This window comes from Notamacropus eugenii, chromosome 1 (assembly GCF_028372415.1).
Source record: "Notamacropus eugenii isolate mMacEug1 chromosome 1, mMacEug1.pri_v2, whole genome shotgun sequence".
Classification (NCBI taxonomy): domain Eukaryota; kingdom Metazoa; phylum Chordata; class Mammalia; order Diprotodontia; family Macropodidae; genus Notamacropus; species Notamacropus eugenii.
Genome location: NC_092872.1, coordinates 605449903 through 605473141, shown reverse-complemented (window position 1 = coordinate 605473141; position 23239 = coordinate 605449903). Strand labels below are relative to the sequence as shown.

General features: G+C 39.0%; 1 protein-coding gene across 1 annotated transcript in view; it reads left to right on the top strand.

Moving 5' to 3' along the window:
* The window catches only part of LOC140520638 (two pore channel protein 2-like), a 62059-nt gene extending 40049 nt beyond the window's left edge, over nt 1-22010 (top strand). The window contains exons 9-19 of the mRNA XM_072634685.1: nt 792-993; nt 2940-3084; nt 5822-6007; nt 9086-9150; nt 10394-10481; nt 11878-11947; nt 12894-13113; nt 15442-15532; nt 16710-16823; nt 17120-17241; nt 19456-22010. Coding sequence (XP_072490786.1) covers nt 792-993; nt 2940-3084; nt 5822-6007; nt 9086-9150; nt 10394-10481; nt 11878-11947; nt 12894-13113; nt 15442-15532; nt 16710-16823; nt 17120-17241; nt 19456-19601 — 1449 coding nt within the window. The 3' untranslated portion in view covers nt 19602-22010. The remainder of the gene's footprint in view (nt 1-791; nt 994-2939; nt 3085-5821; nt 6008-9085; nt 9151-10393; nt 10482-11877; nt 11948-12893; nt 13114-15441; nt 15533-16709; nt 16824-17119; nt 17242-19455) is intronic.
* Nucleotides 22011-23239: the final 1229 nt, after the last annotated feature.

Here is a 23239-nt window from a genome sequence, read left to right as displayed (position 1 = left end):
TCCCAAGCTGCCTTCTTCCTTTCCCTCCTGATCTGACTTCAATCTAGGGCTTTCCCTTAGAAACATCCTGATTTTCTTTTATCTATATTTATTCTCTCTTGTTGGATAGACGAGGCCCGAGCTATCTGTCATCTACTACTCTGTTTCAGTCCTTCTTTAAAGTGTCAGGCTTTGCCAGAGCTTACATGTATACTGTAAGTTGGCTTCTGTTTATGCCTCTGTACAGAGGACAGAGTCAGTACATCCAGAGCACGAAGGAAGATGTTATTCATCATGCTGGACATAGGTCCTGTTTCTGTTTTGTCTTTGCTTCTATGTCAATATCAATCCATCAGGTATTTTATTAAATACCTACAATACGCTAGGAACTCAGGCTGCAAGTACAAAGAATGAAACAAGTTGTAAGTGATAAGGAACTAGAGACAAGGATATATAAAATATATAAATATGTATATTCAATAGCATAAATACAAGGTGAATAAAACACAAATGTATACAAAGTAGTTCTATCCAAGATAGTTTGAAAGGGAGGGGACTAGCAGTCAGAGGCATCAGGAAAGGCTCCTTGGAGAACAGAGGGCATCTTAATGGAAGGCAGAGGCTCTCTGGGACATGAGGGCATGCTTTCATATATCTGGTATGGCCAGTACAAAAACACAGAGAAGAGGGATGGAGCCACAAAGTGAGGAACAAAGAGAAGACCAGGTGGGCCAGACCACAGAGTTACCACAAGGCTAATTAAATAGGAACCTGTCTTTCACTAAAAAAAAAAAATTCTCCATGTTTTTTAGAATGAGATTCGCAAACTGGTTTACATGAAACGTCACAAAATGGTAAAGGCTTTCAACATCCTGAAGGCCAGGAACGGCACCGAGTTTGTTGTGAAGGAAGCCCAGTGGAAGCAGTTAGTTAAGATAGTGGCACCTGACATCAGCAATTCCCACCGAGAGCTCCTTTTGAGGATATCTGATGAGGAACAGAGGGGATATGTGGGTGAGTATCATAAATAAATCATAAAAAGACCCATTTGCCTTGCACCTACCCCTTATAAAAGGGATGAGGAGAGGTAAGGGACGATGCTGAACATTCAAGTCTGCTCTGACAGGCTGCCTGTGGGACAAACTAGAGCCTGAGAATGAAGGATTGTGAGGGCAATAGCTCTAGAGCAAGAAAGGCCTTCAGAGGCCTCCTAATTTTACAGATGAGTAAAGTGAGGCCTAGGGTAGTTGTAACAGGCCCAAGGAATGGGATTTGAATCTAGGTCCTCTGACTCTACAGTCTTCATGTTATTCATTGTATCATGCTATCTCTCACCAGTTGAAGAAACTAGGAAAGAAAGAAGGAAGGAAATGAGCATGTATTAAATGTATACTGTATGCTCGGCAGCATGTCAGCCACTGAGGAAACAAGCAAGACAGAAAGGAGCTTTCATTTTAAGGGGGTCATTACAACACACAAAAGGGAGCTGATATGGAAGGTGGGAGGTTGAGGGGTGGCAGTGGGAAGGGTGGATTGAGGGGAAGGTAAGTCCAGAAAGTAAGAAATAAGGTTGGAAAGAGAATGAAGGCAGGCCAGCCTCGGCCCTTCCACAAAATGGAGACTCCAGGAGGAAGTTAGCAATAGAAGAAGGGGGCAGGCTTTGTGGAGGACTATTCCAAGTGAGTAGGCCGTAGAGAGGGTAGGCTATTACTGGGCAAGGAGGCCTCAAGTGCCAAGGCAAGTTCTAGGCTGAACCAGCAGTAGAGAAGCATGGTTTAGAAATCTAGAAATCAGCACCAGGACTGGGAGAAGAATGAAAGAGAATGAACTGAGAGTATCTCTGTGGTTGAAGAGAAACCTCAGGAGACGCATGATAACTGCTTTCAAATATTTTATAAGCTGCCACATGGAAGAGGGAGTGGATTTGCTTTGGTTTGCAGAGGTCACGACCAGTTCTAATGAGAAGTTACAGAGCGTTTAATTTTTGTCTCATTCTAAGGAAAAATATCCTAAGCTTAGGGCTGACCCAAATAGGAAGGAGTTCTCTTGGTAGGTAGTAAGTTGCCTATTTTTGAAGCCCTTGAAGAGGACCTGGCTGATTTCTTGTAACTTGTGAAGAGTTTCATGTATAGATCAGATTAGATGACCTGAGCTCTTCCCCTCTAACTCGGAGGTTCTGGGATTGTGTAATTTATAGACAAGAATTGGAAAGTGGGGGAGGGCACAAGAGTATAGGTGTGGGAATGATGTGTAAAAGCATGAAGGCACATGTTCTACCTGGACAAATAGACAAGTCTGTTGTAAAGAGCTAGGGAGGGGAATCGTGGGATTCAGAATTGCAAAGGTAGGCTGGAGCCTGATCACTCAGGTCCTTCACTGGCAGACCTAGGACTTTAAGCCCAATCCTATAGGCAACAGAGAGTCAGGGAGGTTTCGGAGCAGAAGTGTAACATGATGAAAGTGTTTGAGGATTAATCTGGCTGAAGCATGTAATCATTCGACTAAATCACACTCCAAGTCACTTGGCCAACGTGAGCGCTTTCTCTGCCACTAGTAAATCTGGTGCTCATTCCTTAGCACAGTGCCTGGACCGTAGGGAGCTACTGAATAAATGCTACATGACTGAATAATTGTAGAGTACAGATACCATTGTACTGGAAATAACAAGTCCTGGGTTCTAATTCTGTCGTGAATTAGGTAAATGACCTTGGCCAGGTCACTTCTATGGGCCTCAGCTTTTTCACATATAAAATAAAGGGGTTAAATGAGATGACCTCTAAAGATCGTCAACTTCTGCCCATTAGAAATGGTCCTGACAGCTCTAAAAACCTATGTTAGCAAAGTTAGGGAAGTCTGATGAGCCTCCCTCCCTCTCCTTCCTCTGTGTGAGATTTAGACTTTACCAGTTGACCTTGGTGTGGATGCTTCTACGAATATTTGGGATCACTTTTGTATTGCAGACAAAAAATGCTTTTTGAGATTAGCTGATCTATTGAACATTCAAGTGATTACTATAAAATTTAAAAGACATCCCCTGGAGATCTGGATGCCGCACATGTATAAGTCTTCAGGAAGTCTTTTTGTACAAAAGATAGTTCAACACAGGTAAGTTAGATTGTGCTTTGGGGGGGAACTGGTGCTGCTGATGAGAGGTGGTTTCTTATGATTAACATTAGTGTTAAAATTTACCTTTCTGGCTCCTTTGCCCTTTTTCATTTTATGGAGTATCCCTCTCTCCCCTCTCTGTACCCACCCCCTTCCCCCTCCTCCTCCTCTTTCTCCTCCTCCTTCTTCTCTCTCTTCTCTGTCTCTGTCTCAGATCACCATTGGACTAAATGGAAGGCCCTTCGTGTTGTAAGTGTCAGAGTTTACAAGTAAGTTACCTCTTCAAACTGAGGCTTCTTATGACTCCCAAACTCATGAGTTGTATGATCTTGGTCAAATGACTTCATCTCTCTCACCGTCAGTTTCCTCATTTGTACAATAGAAATAATAGCCCCAGCAGTACCTATCTGTACTGTGAAGATCAGATGAGATGTGTAAATTATTAAGACACTGTATAAATGGCAGCTATTGTTATTACTCAATAAATTAGCTTTGTCTGAGGAGGAAGAGTTTAGGACCAGATACACGAGCTAAAAATAGCAGACAGATATAGGGGCGTGTATATGAATTTTAAATTTGGTGTATTATCTTTTATTACTACCATTTATGTACTTAATAAGAAAGAACATTAAGAAATAAATCATTATGTTGTTGTAATACCTATATATTTGTACATTTTAAAACATTAATTGAATAAAGGAAAAATATCTGGCATTTCCCCAGATGTAGAGTTTCTGCTTATAAAATTGTTGTAATGACGGGATAGAAGCTCATTCTAATCCAATAAAATTGTGAAATTGATTTGTCTTCTTACTGACAACATTGTGTTTAACATTGGATCAAAGGGTGTAATGCAGGATGAAACATTTTGAATTCTCAGAAACTGGAGGAATTGAGGTATTTAGTTGAAGGGAGAAACCACACCCATTCAATGGGTTGGATGTCTAGGTTTAAAAAGGCATGTAGAATCTGAGAATCTGTTATGGGGCAGGGCACTTTTCTTTGACAGTTTCCAGCCAGTGAGAGCTATTCAGCATTAACAAGCCTGGATGATGTTCTCTCTTTGTTTTCCATTTTTCCAAGTGTGTTGAAGCAACTAGAGATATTTATTTTTAATATATTTCCCACTATATCCTCCCCCAACTTGCACTGGTGGAGTTTCCTTACTTGTGAGTTCCCTATACTAGTGAAAACACAGGTCAAGTTCATGCTTTCCCAGAAAACTGTCCCTTATATTATAGTATAAAATAAAGAAACCACGAAGAAATGCTTTCTCATATCTCTTCTTTGGGACTAAGGTTGGTTGTTTATAATTTAAGATCATTCAGTGTTTATTGTTTTTTGGTTATTCTTCCCTTTATATTTTGTAGTCAGTGTGTTTGTAGCTTTCCTGGCTCTGTTCACATGATGATGTACATCATACATGAATTCATACATTTTCCCATGCCATCCTATAGTCACCATATTCTTTCTTACAACTCAGTATTATTTTGTCACATTCAATACAATAACTCATTTATTAACCATTCCCTAATGACTGGACATCTATTTTGTTTTCAAGAACTGAGTATTTTAACTGAGAGTAGAAAAGTTACATGGGAAGGCATGGATAGCATCTCCAAATATTTGAGAAGTTGCCACATAAAAAAAAATTAATTTGTTATGATTACTTAGGCTTAGGAGGCAGAACTAGGAACAATGGATAGAAGTCACACAGGCAGATTTAGGCTTAATGTAACAGGGAAACTTTCTAAGAATTAGAGAACTGGACAAATGTGCAATAGTTAGCTTCAGGAAGCTGTGAGTTCCCTATTCCCAGATTTCCTCAAGCTTGGGTTGGAGACCATATGTCCAGAATGTTGTCGAGATTTGTGTAGACTTGTAGGTTAAACCAGGTGACTTTAAGCTCATCATGAGCTCATGAATTCAGTCCAATGAGAAGTAAGACCAATCTATCCTGTAATTCAAACTTACTGACTATTTAAAAAATTACAATTTTATTAATTCCAGGTTCATGGAATAGGCAACTCTTTGTTACCCTAATTTGAGCTTCTGCTCTGTAGGATTTTAAATTAATATTCCTTCTCACCTCATTCTTGCTCTTTGCTATGGAGACTTTGCATATATTATAATTATCTCTTTGGCTATAAAGGAAGGCTTCAGAAGTAGTGAAAATAGCTTATTCCCTTAAGTAAATAAATGTTCCTTTTACTTTTATACTTGTCAAATTCCTTCTATCATAAAAAGTAGCCATAAAAATAAATAAAATAGTTTATTATATATAATTTATATGTATTACATATTTTATTGTATTATTATAGCTCATATTTATTATATGCAATAGCTTCTTATATTTATAGTTCATAAAATAGTTTCACCCCAGTCTGCATTGATTCAAGGGCTGCATTCAGTAATGTTGAGCTTTGGCCTTCATTTTGCTAAAAAAAAAAACAGTACACTTATTGCTAGTGAGAAGAAGATGGAGAGAGGCAGGCAGATAGTTGAAAAGAGCCCTAGATTCCAAATCAGAGGCCCTGGGTTTGAATGCTGGCTCCATTATTTGCCCTTGGCAAAACCACTGGGGTTGTTGGGGGTGGGCAGAAGGGTCTAGGAGGAAGAGAAAGAGATCTTCTCAAAGAAATCCAAAGACCTCTTATATATTGAGACTGGTTCATGTTCAATAACTACATCTTTTTTTCTCCTCCCCAACCCCATCTCTTACCAACTCCCACAACAGGGTGTTTGTCTGGATTTATGATGTAATTATCATAATAAATGCTGTATTCATTGCTTTGGATGAGAAAAATCCATTCATTTCCTATGCAGAATGGGTTTTCCTTTCTCTATATATCATTGAGATACTCCTGAAGTTGTACACCTATGAACCCAAGACATTTTTTGCAAAGAATCAATTCTGGAACTGGTAAGTGTTGATGTCTCTTCCTTTGAGGAAAGTTTGTGTGTGTGTATGTGTGAGAAAGAGAGAGACAGACAGACAGACAAGGGGGAAGATAGAAAAGAAGATAGAAAGCAGGGAAAAGAGATTTATTTTCCTGGTTTCAACTATTCTTAAAATTTATCATCTGTTTCATTAGACTTGGAAAGCCTTGTGATTTAAATCTCAGCAATAAAACCTTCTAATTCAGTAAAAATCTTATGAACTGATTCCAGGTAATAGTATTAGATGTTGATAATCCAACTAAATTTTAACTCCACTGTAGGGAGTAGAATTCATAGATTTTTAGAGTTGAAAAGAGACTTTGGGATTCTCTAGTTCAGAGGTTCTCAACCTTGGGTTTGTAAACATATTTGAAAAACATTTTTGGTAACCATATTTCAAAATAATTGATTTTATTTATCATCTTAAGTATTTTTTATGCATTTAAAATGTTATTCTGAGAAAGAGTCCACAGACTTCACGAGACTGACAGAAGGAGACCATGCGCAAAAAGAGGCTAAGAACTCCTTCTCTAGTTCAGCCACTTCACCAGGGAGGGAAACTTCTACAATATTCTTCACATAGGGTTATTCAGTTTGTGTTCTGAATACTTCCAGGGATAGGAAACTCATTATTTCATGGGCAATTCTCTGTATCTACACAGTTTTAGAACAACTTTTAAAGCTTAGAATGATTGGAATCATTCTCTGCTGCCACTTCTATTGACGGGTCTGTACCTTCTGGAGCAATAGAGAATGTCTGTTACCTTTGCCAAATCACAGTCATAAAAACATATGAAGACAGCACTAAATTTCATTTTTCTAGATGAAATTTCTAAGTTTCTTTAACCATTCCTTGGGGAAACAAGGGTACTGGAACCCTTGGTATCCCAGACACCCTCCTTAGGCCCTCCTAATTGATCAGCAGTCCTCCTAAAATGTGGCTCCCTGACCTGAACACAATATTCTAGGTGTGGTCCCATATCACAGGGTGTATACAGTGGGACTGTTGTTTCCACTGTTGTAGAACATTGTGCTTCCATTGTACAGTCTGTTGAACTTCTGTTAATGCTGCCTATGACTATAAACTTTTATAGCAGCAATCTTTCTCAGTCTCTCACTTATGGGATTTAATTTTTTTTCACCTAAATATAGGACTTTACCTCTAGATATCTTACTAAATTTTACCTTGCTTTTTTATCTTGTTCCAGCCAATCACTTTCCCTGTAGAATTCTGGATTCTAGTTTCCTTATTCATTGTGCCAACTACCCCCACCATGTTTTCTTCATGTGAGTTTGGCCAACATGCTTCTGACTTCATCTAAGTTGTTGATAGAAGTGTTGGCTAACTAGGACAGAGCTAAAGATAGAATCCTGTGGGGAATTGCTAGAGAGTTCCTTTCAGGTTGACATAAGTTCATTAATCAATACTGGGTAATAGTTATTCAGTGTGCTCTGGATGCATCCTAATGACTTTTATCTAGCCCACATTTTTGACCTTGAATGCAACTGTATCCTGAAGAAACTTTGTCAAATACCTTGCTGAAATCAAGATCCATCATATCTACAACATTTCCTTGATCTAGTGATCCTATGACAATATTATTTTAACACGTCATAATGTGAGCATAGAATACTGCTTGTTGTGTTGTTTCCATCTTTTCTAACTAGCCAGGCCACTGTTAGATTCCATTGAATTTTCAGGCTCTTGATTCTCTGCTTGTACTCCTCTGGGATCCCGTTTATTGATTCCCCAACTGAGCATCTTTCTCTGTGACAAACTGATCCTAATCTATCTGTTACCCTTGACCTTCTACAGAGTCCCTTATTTGTCCTATGCTCCTACAGAGTTCTGAATATAATTGTTTTCCATTGCATGCTGAGTGATTGCCAGCTTCAGCTGTTCATAATTTTGTTGTAGAGTTTGAGGTTTTTGTTTTAATCTTTATGGGCACCTCCTTATGGATCAACATTCATAGAATCATAGGACCAAGAGTTGATAGGGACCTTTGAGGTCATCTAATCCCATTTTCTCATTTTGCTGATGAGGAAACTGGGTCCCGAAGAAGAGATGTGACTAGCCCAACGTCACATACACAGAGCTGTGTTGGGGTTGAAGCTGATGGATATGGCTTCCCTTCTCTCTTCATGCTATTCTCTTGACACTGTCTCTTATTGCTACTTTTTCTCTACATAGCATGCTTTGTCTAAGATACTCATTTTATGTCCACTTTGTTTTTCACTAGGGCTTATCTCTAATCCAGTCATCTTAGACTAGATTTAGTGCTTAGCACGGTGCCTGGACAATAGTGTTGTTGAGTTGTTTCAGTTGTGTCCAATTCTCTATGACCTCATTTGGCTTTTCCTGGCAAAGATACTGGAGTGGTTTGCGGTTTCCTTCTCCAGTTCATTTTATAGATGAAGGAACAGAGGCAAACAGGGTCACATAGCTGCTAAGCATCTGAGGCCAAATTTGAACTCAGGTCCTCCCGACTCCAGGGCTGGCACTTTATCAATGTGCCACCTCGCTGCCCTTGGACAATAGTAAGCACTAAATACATGTTTATTGACTGAATGCATAGATAGCCTCTGCAGATGTTGCCATTTTTCTTGGAGCTCAAGGGGAGCAGTTATCTGTCATAAAATAGTCTAGCTATTTGTTTTTCTCAGAAGACATTGTTTGATGACCAAGGTAAACAGGCAGTTTGTCTACAGCTGGCTACATATTTATAGCCATTTCTATAGATCCTAAATTAGTTCTTCTTTCTTATTGGAAGAACTACTCATGATATATGTCAAATCTCCCAGTCCATTGTAGAGAATTAGTTATAAGTGCTAGACATGAATATGATCATTTGTTCATTCTTTGTATACATTTTAGTTTTGCTTGAAATCAGAAAATTAGGTTGTTTTGGGCATTATTGTAGTTATTTAGGACTTTTTGGTTTGGCTTTAAGTGAGCGCCTCTTAACATAGATGATGAATCTTGGACTTTTGTATTGAATGTTTTTTCCTTATATTCTAACATAATGACATTCCATTAATTTCTTTTCTCTTCCCTTAGGTTTGATACTTTAATTATCGTCGCAGCCTTGGTGGCCACAACAGCCAATGCTGCAATTAAGACAGGTAAGTACCACATCACTTCTATGTTACTGATGCCTGACTCATGATTGTAAGAGAGTTATTAAGCAAATGTTAGCCTTGGACACTCAAAAATAGTCTTAAACCAAGGCATAGCATCCTGACGAATATCTGGTCACTGGACCCAGATGACTCAGGAAGAGAAAGTAAGGTTGGTGACCTTGCATAGCCCTCCCTCACTCAAAACAAAGTCAAGTGCAAGTCATGTCATCATTTCTCTGATGTCATGGTCTTCTTCAAAAACAGGGGATGAACACAGACAGATAGCCTCCACTCTTAAGGCATAATTCATCTCTTCCAATCTATAGCTGATTATGTTTTTATGGGTTCACTTTTATTTAACTTCTATGTTAAAATTTCCTCCTCTGGTAGGACAAAAACTGGTCATTGGGCTATAAGTTTCAGCTTTCTCTATTTAGGGTCAAGTGGGGTCAGGATCATAAAAAAATAATTGCAACGCATGGGAATCACAAACATACTCTTAGAGATATGGGTCAGAAATTCAGCATAACTGCCTTTGTAGAATGTACCCTGGGTTATATTAAATGGCCAAATCCTCACAGATGTGCCATATTGGTAAATAGATCATTACAACAGGGAGGGTACCAGGTCCAGCCATAGTGTATGGAATGCCTGAGAGGGAGTTGGAGTGCCACAGTTGTTCCCCTCTATCTTCTTCGTAAATTGGTAAAGAATTTAGAAATGCTCGCAGGTTCATAGGATCATAGAAATAGAGCTGGAAGTGTCTCAAAAGTTAGAACTGAGCTAAGCTGGTTCTCAAATAAAGTACTTAGAATCTCCCTGGTTCCATAGAGAAAACTTTCCAACTTGGTTGCACTTGCTAAAGCTTATGCTCCACTGATAGCCCTTGAGAACCCAGGGTCGCTTCCATGGTGAAGAGAAGAATCTAATCTAGTCATATTCTAAAGCATGAGGCACTTATGTGGCCTGATAGAATGCTGGACTTGGTGCAGAAAGACCTAAGTTTCAGTCCTACTTTAGATATTTACTTGCTGTGTGACCCATGGCAAGTCATATAACCTCTTGGAGCCTCACTTTCCTTACCTGTAAAATAAGGAGATTGGATTCAATGGCTTCCAGGTTCCCTTACAGCCCTAAACTTATGACCCTATGAATTATTCTCTAATATCAATAAAAGTTTGGATTTTGTTAATAAAAGGAATAAACAGAATAATGGCAAATCAGCAGATGTGTGGTTGTTTTCTAGCCATTGAATATAACAGCCAACAGATTCTGGATATTGTCTTTATATTGAGACTTCTCCGGCTCATAAGGATTGTTGACAGCATTCAGAGGTAAAAACTAAAATTATATAAGTAAGTTAAAAAAAAAAAACCTCAGAAGAGTGATATATGGTGACTACATCATAGAGAGTCAGAACTGGAAGAGACCCTAGAGATCATCTAGTTTAAACCCCTGCTTTTGTAGATCAAGGAACTCTGGACTGGAAAGGGGGAGCGGTTTGTCCAAAAGAAGTTAGTGATGAGGTTGGTGCTTGATCATGGGTCTTTTGGAAAATTGTTCAAGCTAAGCCTGGTACATAAGATCTGTTTTCAGCAATAAGAAATAGAACATCCTATGCCAAAAATATTTTTGCATTAGAAGTGGAAATATACTCAGTTTAATGAATCAGAATAGGGAAGGTGGGAGTAGGGGGTGGGGAGAACGAGTGAGGGGATAGGTGGAGGTGAGTTTGTTTAGGGAACAAACTGATGCAGCATTTTTGAAAAAGAGAGAGAGGCTAATGCTACCAGTCTGGTTTTATGATATAGAAAGATATAATTAGTTGCTTGCTACCTTTTGAGTAAGGAATGAAGAAGCTGCGGTCTCTCTAGACACAAACATCCAGGGAGCTTGGGCAGATCCGTGTCAGTGAGATGCTTCTGCCAGAGATCTGTGACCATGCTCTGATCCAGCAGTGACCACTAGCCAGAAGTTTTCACTCATCTCCAGGATCCCTCAGGATTGTTATTCACCAAAATGAGTGGGGAGTAAAGTTAGCTGAGGCAGGAAAGTAAGGTGTCCCAAATCCTGGTATTTTCCTGGCTGCTGGCGCCTTGAATTTACCCTCCAGCCTACCTCACTCTTGAGTGCCTGCCCTTTTGTCTGACACTTTGACAGTCCATCATGCTGACTTCAAATTCTGCATGTTTCTTTGCTGTTTGCATTTACTTTTGATCCTATACCTTTATGTACCCCCTCAAGCAGCTGTATCTTTTTGCTTTCTTTTTATATACCTGGATATCTATTGCTACCTTGACCCCCTTCTCTACTACATTTTTTTTGTAAATATTGAAGCTTTTTAACCAAGCAAGATAAACTATTAGACCTCTCTCTTAGGGCCCTTGTCCAATATCTTTCTTGGATGCTGTTAATTGTAGCCTAGATTCTCACATATTTCCAGTTAAGTCTTCTGTCCTTACTTCCCTGATAGATTGAGAAACTTTGAGGGAGACTCTAAGAGGATGGGGAGAAAACTATAAGACTGAGACATCTATGTCCACTTGCAAAGATTTTGATGAGATTTACAAATTCAAATCTTGGTAAAGTGTGATCTTTTAATAAGAGTCACAGGACAATTTTTTTTTTTTTAACATTTGAAGGGTCAGACTAAGATATGCTAATTGATGTGCCATATTTTCTGTGCAACTGAACCTTTGCTATAGATTTGAAACTTTTGTTTGACCTTAGATTCCGGGTCATAATGACAACCTTAATTAATATCATCCCTACAATGCTGACATTTGGTGGACTTGTTTTGGTAAGTTTGCTTGGTAATATTTAATCTGAATGTAAGTGTCACATACATGTCTGTTCCTGAGAGCTGTACTTCTGAGAGACTTTTGGAGAACTTTTAGATAAAGAAAAGAAAGGCAGAGTTACTTACTTAAACTGATAACTGAATATTTTGTATATATATAATATATATGTATATATATAAACATATTATGTATGTAAAAATAGTTTATTTTTATAGAAGAATAAATCCTGGACTGAATTTCTATATCAACTGGCTATTTAGCAGTATCACAGTATAATGGATAGAAGAACTTGGAATCAGAAATACTTGGGTTTGAGTCCTGCCTCAGACACTTCCTAGCTAAGTTACCTTTGCTAGGTCACTTAGCCTCATTTTCCTCATCTATAAAATGGGCGTGCTCATAACTATATCACCTCAAAGGATGATTGAGGATAAATAGGAAGTAATTAGCAGAGGGAAAGCACTAGAATTAAGAGAGGACGAGGAAAGCTTCTAGAGAGAGGTGGGATTTTGGCTGGGCCTTAAAGGAAGCTATAAAGGTCAATAGGTAGAGTAGAGAAGGAGAACAATCCAGGCATGAGGAACAGCCAGAAAAAGTGCCCAGAGCTAACAGATGGAATGTCTTGTTCATGGAATGGCAAGAAGGCCATGGCACTGGATTGAAGAGTATGGTGTTAGAAGCCTAGAAAAGTAGGAGAGGACAAGTTATGTTGTTACAGTCATTATTAGTGGAGTTAGCATCATCATTGTGATGCCATTATTAGCTGCTAAATGGTTATTGGGCTTTTCTTTTTAAAAATAAATTCAACTTGAAGCAACTACCAATTTCCCATGTGTTCCCTTTGGTTTACTGTAAAATAGGCCACCTCATTACCTAGCTTGTAACATAATTCCCAATGTCCACCATCCTCTTGGATATGAATGACTCAAGTGACTCACTTTCCAGGTGGTGTACTATATGTTTGCTATCATCGGGATGGAATTATTCCAAGACAAAATCAAATTCTTCTCTGAGAGTTCCACAAATCCTCATGCTCTGGACTGTGGGAACCCAGCCCTGAAAGATTCAACATTTGCCCGAAGCAGATACTGTAAGAATAATTTCAATGACCTCGCCTCTTCATTCATCATACTGACAGAGCTCACCGTGGTAAATCAGTGGCATGATATCCTTTCTATGAAATTGGGGGAGGGCACCATCAGATGGTATAAACTTGAGAGGGTTAGACCAAGAGACTGCCAGTTTGTCTATTGGCAGAATTACTTTCTAAATTTTTAACTTAGATTCATACCTGAAGCCAGTAGGAAGATCAAATATTTGATTTACTATGACATATAAAAAGGCCCCGTATTGAATTAAGTCATTGTAGTTTCATAAACATATGAGGTCATAGAATTACAAACTTAGACCTGGAAGGGACCTTAGAAATCAATTGCTCCACTTCTCATTTTGCAAGAAAGATGAGACCCAGAAGAAGTTAAATGTCTCGCCTTAAGTTAATCAATCAACAAGTACTTGTGAAGTGCCTACTATGTGTCATATACCGTGCTTGGAGCTAGGGATACAAAGAAGGCAAAAAACCAGTCCTTGCTCTGAAGGAGTTCACAGTCTAATGGGGGAGACAAGATGCGAATAACTACATACATAGAGTGTGTATGCTGAATTGCAAAGCACCAGGATTAAAAAGGATTAGGAAAGGCTTCCTGTGGAAGGTGAGATTTTAGCTGAGGAAGCCTGGAGGAGATGAGGAGGGAAAGAATTCCAGGCATGAGGGGACAGCCATCAAAAATGCTCCAAGGCCAGGGATGGAGTGTCATGTACAAGAAACAGGAAGGAGGCCAGTGGCATGGTGTATGTGGACTGGAGCAAGGGGTAAAAAGACTGGAAAGGTCTTAGGGGGGCAAGTTGTGGAAGACTGTAATAGCCAAGTAGAGAATTTCATATTTGTTCCTGGGGGTGATAGGGAGTTACCCGAGTTTATTGAATTGGGGGGTGATATTTGACAACTGAATGGAGGATAGACTGGAGTAGGGACTGGTTCAAGGCTGGCAGACTAATTAGCAGACTAGTGCTTAATTCTAGGAGACATATAAGGAATTGTTACAAAGACTGAAAGGACAGGACTTGGCAACTGATTTGATATGGGGAGGGGTGAGAGAGAGTAGGAGTGATATCTAGGCTGTGAGCTGGGTGACTAGGAAGATGGTGGTACCTTAGACAGTAATAGGGAATTTAGAGAGGAAGGTTTGGCTGTGGGAGTGGGATGGGAGAGGGGAAGTAAATGAGTTCAGTTTTAGACTTGTGAAGTTTAAGATGTCTACGGGACATCCAATTCAAGACGTCAACAGGCAGTTGCAGATATGACACTGGAGGTCAGGAAAGAAGTTAGGGCTGGAAAAAGTAGATCTGAGAGTTATCTGCATAGAGATCGCAACTGAATCCTTGGGAGATGATAAGATCATCCAGTGAAATTTTATAGAGGAGGAACAGAAGAGGACCCAGGTCAGAACCCCTTAAGAAACCCAAGATTAGTAGGGACAACCTGTATGAGGATCCAGCAAAAGAGACTGAGAAGGAGAGATTGGATATAAAGGAGGAGTGAATAATGACATGAAAACCTAGGGAGAAAGAGTATCAAGGAGAAGAGGGTGATCAACTGTATCAAAAGCTGCAGAGAGATCAAGAAGAATGAGCACTGAGAAAAGTCCATTAGATCTGGCAGCTACCAGATCATTGGTAGTTTTGGAGAGAATCATTTAGGTTGAATTAAGGGAAGATTTTTTGAAGTCTGGGGAGACATGGGTATATTTGTAGTCAGTAAGCCAGTCAGCCAGTAGACAGTGAGAGATTAAAGGTTAATGACAGAGTAGAGATGACAGAGAAGAAAATCTGTGGGAAAATATGGGATTGAATGGGATCCCTCGTGAATGAGAATCAGGGTTTGCCTTAGCAAGGCCCCTCTTCTAATGAGACAAAGGAAGTAGAGAGTGGCAGAAGGCATTTGAGGAATGTGAGGTGAGGAGGAAGAGAGGAGAGCGAGCTCTCAGTGAATGACCTCAATTTTTTCAGTGAAATAGGAGGCAGAGAGGGAACTGTGGGAAATTTGAAGAAGGATGAAAAGGTTGGGAAAAGCCACTGGGGTGAGTGGAATAATGAGCCAATTAGGGAGATATAAAAGGATTGCCTTACTACTTTGAGGGCCCTGATCACACAGGCATGAATGGCAGTCATGGGTTGCCAACAGTGGCCTTCTGACTCTAAATCTCGTGCTCTTTCTAATATACCAATAAAGCTTGGAAATAGAATTTCATTAAAGCAAGGAGATGTCTAGTGTCTACCTATGTTGAGTTTGAATTTCGTTGATTATGGATTCATAAATTGATTCATAGACCTTAGACATCATCCAGCCTACTCCCCTCACTTTTTTTTTTTAATAGATCAGAAAACTGATCTTTTCTGGTATCTTTTTTTCTCTTTTACCTTAATTTCATACTTATCGCTGGTGGTTTTGCTCTTGTGACTCATCAGGCTACAAAGCTATTCTTCATTGCTTTCCATATTGTGGTCGTCATCCTTATTGTTAAGTAAGTTCATGAGTTTTTTCCTACCTGTGCTTGGAAAGAGTTTGGATCCCTTCCTATCTCTGAGTCCCATCCTACTTTGTTTATACCTCTCAAATGTCACTTATCACATCCTGTCTTTGTACTATAGTTCTTTCTGGTTATTACCTATCCTTTCCTATTAGACTGGATGTTCCTTGATGATAGAGACTGTCTTATCCATCTTTATATCTTCCACAATGAATGGTATGTCTTATACATGACAAGTGCTTCAGCGTTTGAATGAGTAGAATGGAATGTGTTCCTAAGACTCTCTTGGTAAATTTGTCAATGAAAGAGGAAGACCTGGAAATGAAATTAGGAGGAAAAGAAACATTGTAGGTAACCCTAGTTTAACCCCTTTGTTGTATTCTATAGACTGAATGGAATGAGAACTAAGAAAAAGTCACTAGATTTTGCAAGTTCAGACATCATTGACAACTTTTGAGAAAATCATGTAGGTTGAAGGAGGAGGTGGGAAGCTGAATTGTAGAGAGTTCAGAAGAGACTGCAATGAAAGGAAGTTGAAGTACTTATTATAGACAGGTTTCTAAAAAATCATAATCACAAAAGAGAAGAAAGAGATAGCACAAGAGCCAGTGAGAATGGAAAGGTCAGGTGAGGGTTTTTTGAAGTCAGGGGAAACATGAGTATATTTATGGAAGTTGTAGAAGAAGTGAATGATTCCTACCAACATGTAGTTACAGAAGTGGTAAGAAAGATGGAAGCAAGCCAACAAAAAAGTTTTGATCATCTATACATTCTGTCCTCTTCTGTAAAAACTGCATCAATATTACTACTTTGCTAAAGACCTAGTTATAAATAATTTCAAATGAGGGCTAAGCTTCCAGAATCAGAGTTGGAAAGGTTGTTAGAGGTGATTTAATTGGACCAGTTCTTCTACAACATTTCCAGACAGTGTTAGTTTTCCAGTCTCTGCTTGGGAACTCTTTTTTGTTAAACCAGATCCCATTTTTCTTTGTGAATTAAATACTCACCTTGTGAACTGGATGGAGAAGAGTAACTGGTCTTAAAAAAAAACATCCAAGCCCTAAGGAAACATGGACACCTTGTTGGGCCTTCTTATGTCTTGGCATCTTTTTGTGAAACCACAACCGATAATAATTTATATTAATACCTTTTGTTTTTCTCTCCACCACAGTATTTTTGTAGCATTCATTTTGGAGGCCTTCTTTGTGGAATATTCATTAGAAAAAAGTGAAATAGAAACTACTATTGAGAAGAAAATTCAAGAGCTGGGTATGGGCATTCAAGAGTGAGTAACCTGTTCAGTTAAGTTTCTCTGACAGAATCCTGAAGGTAGAAGGTACTTCTAATATATTAACCTATCTATGTCTAAAATTTGTGTTTCCCCCAGGGCACCTCTCACAGTGTTATGCACTTAGGAAGTACTTGATAAATACTTGGATGGATAGATATATGTATAGCTTTATATAAATAATAGGACTTCCATAAATAAATTATATTATGAATTGGACTTTAATGGAATGAGTCTATGGCTGGTGATATAAATACCTGACATTTCACATAGTTTTTGTTTCTATCTAACAGGGAAAATGTCCCTGATGGGCAACTGATAGACAGCATGGAAACAAATGAAAATGATCTCAGTAGTGGTGAAGAAATGCAAAAGCAATGCTCAGGAGGATTGTTCTTCAGAATAGCCTCAAAAAGTAAGTGCTAACCTTACCGAGAATTGGGAGACTTGATCAGTGGAGAGCTGCATTCCTCATGTGTACAATGAAGGGATTGGATTAAGTTACCTCTAAGACTTTGTCAGCTCTCAATCTCTGATTCCGTGTGACTTTTGTTCATGTTTCCCCATAATTCATCCCTTGGGGATCTGTCCAATTCGATAGAGATCTTCCTTTGACCTTTTTAACAGCTTTAAGCTACTGAAGGAACCATTTGGGTTGTCTGTCTGTTTCTCATTCTTGTTATTATGGTCAACCAGATGTTGTCTTTTCCAGTCATAAGCTTCCTTGATTAATGTCTTTTTTTTTTCTATTTCTTATGTGTAAGTAGTAAGTGGTAGCTTGCTGCAGCCTGCTTATTTATGTTCACCAGGAGTACCTATTACTTTCTGAGTTGTCATTTTTAATTCTCCCTAGATCATTGTTTCTGTGATTTGTAGCTATATAGCATCTGTGGGAGAATTTTGATATTAAAGAGAAAGGTCTTTATGGAAGCCACCAATTTGAAATCATTGAAAGCCCTATGCAATTTCCCAAATAAAATTTATAATTCAACCAACTTTCCTTAGGGAATTGTTGGGTATAAGATACTTTGCTAGACTCTGGGGATAAAGAGATCAAATTGACATAGTTACTACCCTCAAGAAGAACATATTCCACAGAGGAGGAGGGTGCAACATGTCCAGAGAATGATACAGACAAAAGGGTAAGTATAGGAAGTGATGAGGGCAAAGAAGATATCCAAAGAAATGCTTTGGCTTGATTTCCTTCTGCTGTAGGTGTCCTTAACCAGAGAGTCATAAACTTGTTTTTTCAAAAGTATATTTTGATAATTATTTCAACATAATTAGTTTACTTTGTAATCCTACACATTTTATGTTACGTATTTAAGAACATTATTCTGGAAAGGCTTCATCACAGGCTTCATCAGATTGCCAAAGAAGTCCATGACAGAAGAAAAGATTAAGAATTCTTGGCCTGTTGAATTCTGGGTCTAGTTTTTTGTCCCTTTGCTGTATCAATTACAAATGATGATGGACTTATTTGAGCTGCCTACCTATCTGTGTTTGATAATCTGAAAAATGTTTTTTATCCACTTTTTTTTTCAGTGTGAGGATATGGAGAACCTACATGGAGAATAAAGGATGGGACTGGAAAATTCTGTGTTTCTAGTCAGGCTCAGGCTGGTATATAGAGTACATGGTGCGTACTGCTTCTCAGTGTGACATAAGGCTGGAAAGTTAGGTGTGAGACAAATTGTAGAGGGCCTTAAATGCAAGCCTAAGGAAAACAAACTCCTTATGTCCTTATTTTTAAAATGTAAAATTTTCCTGTAAGCAATATTTTTTTTTGAGACAGTGTAGCAAGATCACACCTGTCCTTAGGAAGATGATTTTAGTAGATGCAAAGGATGAATTGGGGTGGTAAATTCTGGAGTTAGTGAGACTAGTCAGGAGGCTGTTAACAGTTGTCTTATGGAGAAGGGATGGCTGTGAGGATACAGAGTGGTTGGATATGAGAGATTCTGGAGGTGAAACTGATGAAATTGGCAGCTGATTGGATATGAAGACATAAGAGACTAGGAAAAATCAAAGATATTTCACAGGCTTCAGTGACTAGGAGGAGGGTGACATCTTTAGTAGAAACAGGCAAAATGGAAGGACAGTAGACAAATAGGGAAAATTAGTAGGTGGTGTGTGGTGAAGGTGCTGAGTTTTTTTTTCCATTTTAACTATATTGCTTTAGAGGAACCCAGGAGACCCTGGCATATAGTAGGTACTTGAATATTTGTTGAATTGAGTTGTGAGGATATAAACATTTATTGTTTTGACCAACACAGTTGGTGGTACAAACCTGAAAGAAGGTCCTACATGATGGTGATGGTGTGGTAATGATGCTGACGATGCCTTCATCCTCAAAGAAGTCTTTTTGTGTGTGTGATCGATTCATGTTCTTAAGTATGAGTTTGTTCTGGGATGATTCTGGTAGGTTTTGTTCCATGGAGTAAGACGCACCATGTGCTATTTATATTACTTCTCTTGTTTTAGTTTTGGTTAAGTATATTTGGAGCATTTTTATTTGGCTTAGTTCAGCAGATGCTATTTGATTGGGGAGTCTCTGAATTACGTTGACTGCAGCAACTGTAATAGTTAAAAATCTCTCTTTGTAAATACTCATTTCTCTTCCTCCCAGGGTACAGGACAGTTGATGCTTTATTACAACGGATGTTTGAATCTGAAATCTCTCCTGAAGATGAAGGACCTTCCTTGGATGAGATTTTGAACCTTTCACCCAGTGATATGTATCCAAAGAATCCAACCTTTGAAAATTCTGCGTAGTCCAAACTTGCAAAGGGAACACAACTAGAAATATGATGAGTGGCATCATTTTTTTGTATATGTTATTTGGGGATTTTTATTTCTCCTTTGTGTTCTCATGAAGTTTGCTTAAAGGCCCTTTGTCCAACTGAGGAAGTTGGGAAGTAACCTCTCTCAGAGATCTGGGTAAATTTCATTTTTTTTTTTTGTCATGGGACTAAGATAATCTTTTAGCTCAGAGTCTACCGAAGGTCTTTTACTTTGTATTACTATTTTGCCTGAAATTGAAATGAAACTTTGAAAACAAATAGGGAATATTTTATGCAGAGATTATTAATAGCACTTACTATGCCTATGTATGTACATATGGAATTTTTATTTCAATGTATATAAAATCCAAGTCGTTTATTTTTACACAATATTCTGCCATCCTACTGACTAGGTGTGACTGGACTGTCATGTTCCAAGATTTTAGAGTATTTAAATAATTAGCAGAATATTTGCTAATATAGTAGCTCCAACAGGGAGTGTTGCTTTATACCTGAATGTGGGAATAAAATTTGTAGAGATTACCCTATGGGTTGAGTTTTGAAATACTTTGTTCCTTTTTGGCTTCTTAAAATCTGACCTAGTTTTCGCCCTTGGTAATTCTTATGTTAATGTTAGTACCCATGAACTGGGAGGTTTTTTCCAATAATTATATAATAATAGCAAATATTTATATGGCACTTTAAGGTTTATAAAGCACTTTAAACTATTATCTTATCTTATCCTCATAACAACCCTGAGAGGTGGGTGTCATTATTGTTCCCATTTTACAGATGGAGATACTGAGACAGATAGGTTAAGTGACTTGCCCAGGGTCCTGCTGCTAGTAATTGTCTAAGGGATGGATTTGAACTTAGGTCTTCTTGACTCCAGGAGAATGATTTAATGAAAACCATTTTCTGTTTGATTCTTTTAAAAGAATCAATTTCCTATCCATGAGGACAAATTGCCAGGGATGGCAATATGGGTTATCAAGATGCCCTTTTACTTCCGTGCAAGGGACTAGGATTAAATGTGACTTGGAAGAGTCAGGCAGTGAGGAACATACTTGGTACCCAGGAGGCAGGGACCAAAACAGTGTTGGCAAACATTGTGAAATTTATTCTTTTCTCATTTTTTGGTGTGTGACAGTGACCTCAAGGGATCCGTTAATTCCTGCTGCACTCATTCTAGATGAACACCACACATCTATGGGTATATATCATAGCCTTCCTCCTTCTCCTCCCCCTGCCCTGACACAGCTCCTACCCCCATTAGACTCCTTGAAGGCAGTGACCTTGTTTTCTGTCCCCATGGCCCAGCACAGTACTGTGCACACAGTAGGTGCTTGATAAATGTTTGTTGAATGATATAACATTAGAATCTTCCTACTCCACCACAGCCTTATAGGATTCAATTCCATTCATCAAGCATTTAGTAAGTACCTGCTGTGTATAAGACATTGTGCTAGGCTCCAGGATTGCAAAGAAAAAACAAATAACAGCTAATATTTCTACAGTCATTGATAAGCATTTAGAACAAAGTACTTCGTCATTTCATCTGGCTGTCAAAACAATCCTGAGAGATAGATGATATTATTATTCCCATTTTAAAGATAAGGAAACTGGAGCCCAGAGAAGTGAATGACTTGCCCAGGATCACAGAGCTAGTATCTGAGATGGAATTTGAATTCAGATCTTCAGACCCTAAGTCCAGCATATACTTGCCTCAAAAAAGATACAGTGGCCAAATTCAAGGAACTTATATTCTTCTGGGGAGGAGGGAGAGGTGGCAATATGACTTACACATAGATAAGGAATAAAAAACATATACAACATAGAAAGGTGGGAGAAGGGGAGGGGTACTAGGGAGTTAGCATGGCATGAAGGATGAAGACCTGTCTTGAAGTGGAGGAGACTTGGTTTCACTGCCCATGTGACCCTGGGCAAGTCATGGGCATCTCATGGCCCCAGACAACTGTCTAAGACCATATGTTGCAGAGAAAGTATGATCTGCACTGACAGAGGAAATTCCAGCCTGGGACCTCCCCATAAGGATGAAATCATAGGAACACTTTTTTTAAAGAGCCTGATACCTAAGAGGACCAACCTCAAGTGGGAGATTGTAATTGAGCTGAGCTTTGAAGAAAGCAGGAGATACCATGAGGCAGAAGTGAGGGCAAAGAACATTCTAGGCTGGGGAGATTTTCTATGCCAAGTCTGAAGGTGGGAGACGAAGATGTATGTAGAAAATGGCAGGCAAATTGGTTTGTCTGGAATGTAAGATGCAGGATGTGAAAATTGTGTGAAATAATTGTGGAAAGGTAGGTGTTGCCAGATTGTGAAGGGATTTAAATGCTATGTTCTTCTCAGATTTGAATAAAAAACGTTATGGAGTACCTAAGATGTGTAATGTACTGTTCTAGATGCTGTCAGTACAAAGAGAGGACAAATCTCTATTTAAGGAAAATATATTAATCGTTTGTATATTTGTCTCATTTAGAAAATGGGTTGGAATTTTGAACTCTGTTCAAAGCAACAGTCAACCCTGATCCCAAAAGATGAAGTGTGTTCCCCGCCCCCAAACCCTCACAAAGTCATGACGGACTGAGGGTGAAGGATGAGATGCGCTTTTGGGACATGCACAACATGCAACACTGCTTTGTTTGAGGACACGTTTGTTATGTAGTTTGTTGAAAGGGATTTGCTTTTTTTTCGAGGAAGTGGAAGGAAGAGAAACTTTTTTTGTTAAATTAAAATAGGCTAGACTAAATAACCTTTAACTCTGATGTCTAAGATTTATTGCTAGAATTGTAATTAAGGTGGTCTTTCTAACTTCTTTAGAGAGCTGTAGAATAGGGTAGAGAATACATTAGAATGATGTGTGTAACTGTGCCCAGAAACAGGAGACTGAACCACAGGACCCATTAGAACCTCATCTAGTCCTGCATCTTGAGGTGCACTTCCCGTGATGTGCAATCAGCCTGTCCACCATTAGGGGGCCTCCCCACTCCATCATTCACATTCCAAAGCATGGTTTAGTCCTGTCTTTGGAGGAGTCAGCCCAAGGAGTCAGCGGGGACCTTTCCAGCTTCGGTACTCATGTTTTCCACTTGTGAAACAAAAAGTGGGATGGGGGACCAGTTTAAATGGAGCCGCTCCCTTGTCTAAAAATCGATCCAGCAGCAGCTACTAAGAGCTCATAAGTTCTGCTCTTAAATGTGAGAGGCCAAGGGACATCAAGAAGAACCTTACTTCCATTACTTCCATGTAGCTAGGTGCGAACCGACAATGTTGACTGATTGCTCATGCTAGCTACCAATAAATCCCTCAGAGATAATGATCACTTGGATATTTGCATGGAAAGCAAGCTGGAGAGTTGGGGACATCTCAAAGCTGTAGAAATTTGGGAGAGAAAGGGCTGTTCGGATGTCTTGAGGGCAAATACAGTCATCTTAAGGAAATTAGGATGGATGAAAAAGCTGGGTGGAATGAAGCCCAGTGTGGGTACTGTGAGGAATTTGGTTTTTTTGGTGTTTTGGTTTTTTTTTTAAGTAAGAGGAGCTAATCTTGGTTATTCTAGAATTTATAATTCCTAGGGGGCAGGAGGGAGAATTGGTCACAGACCAAGTG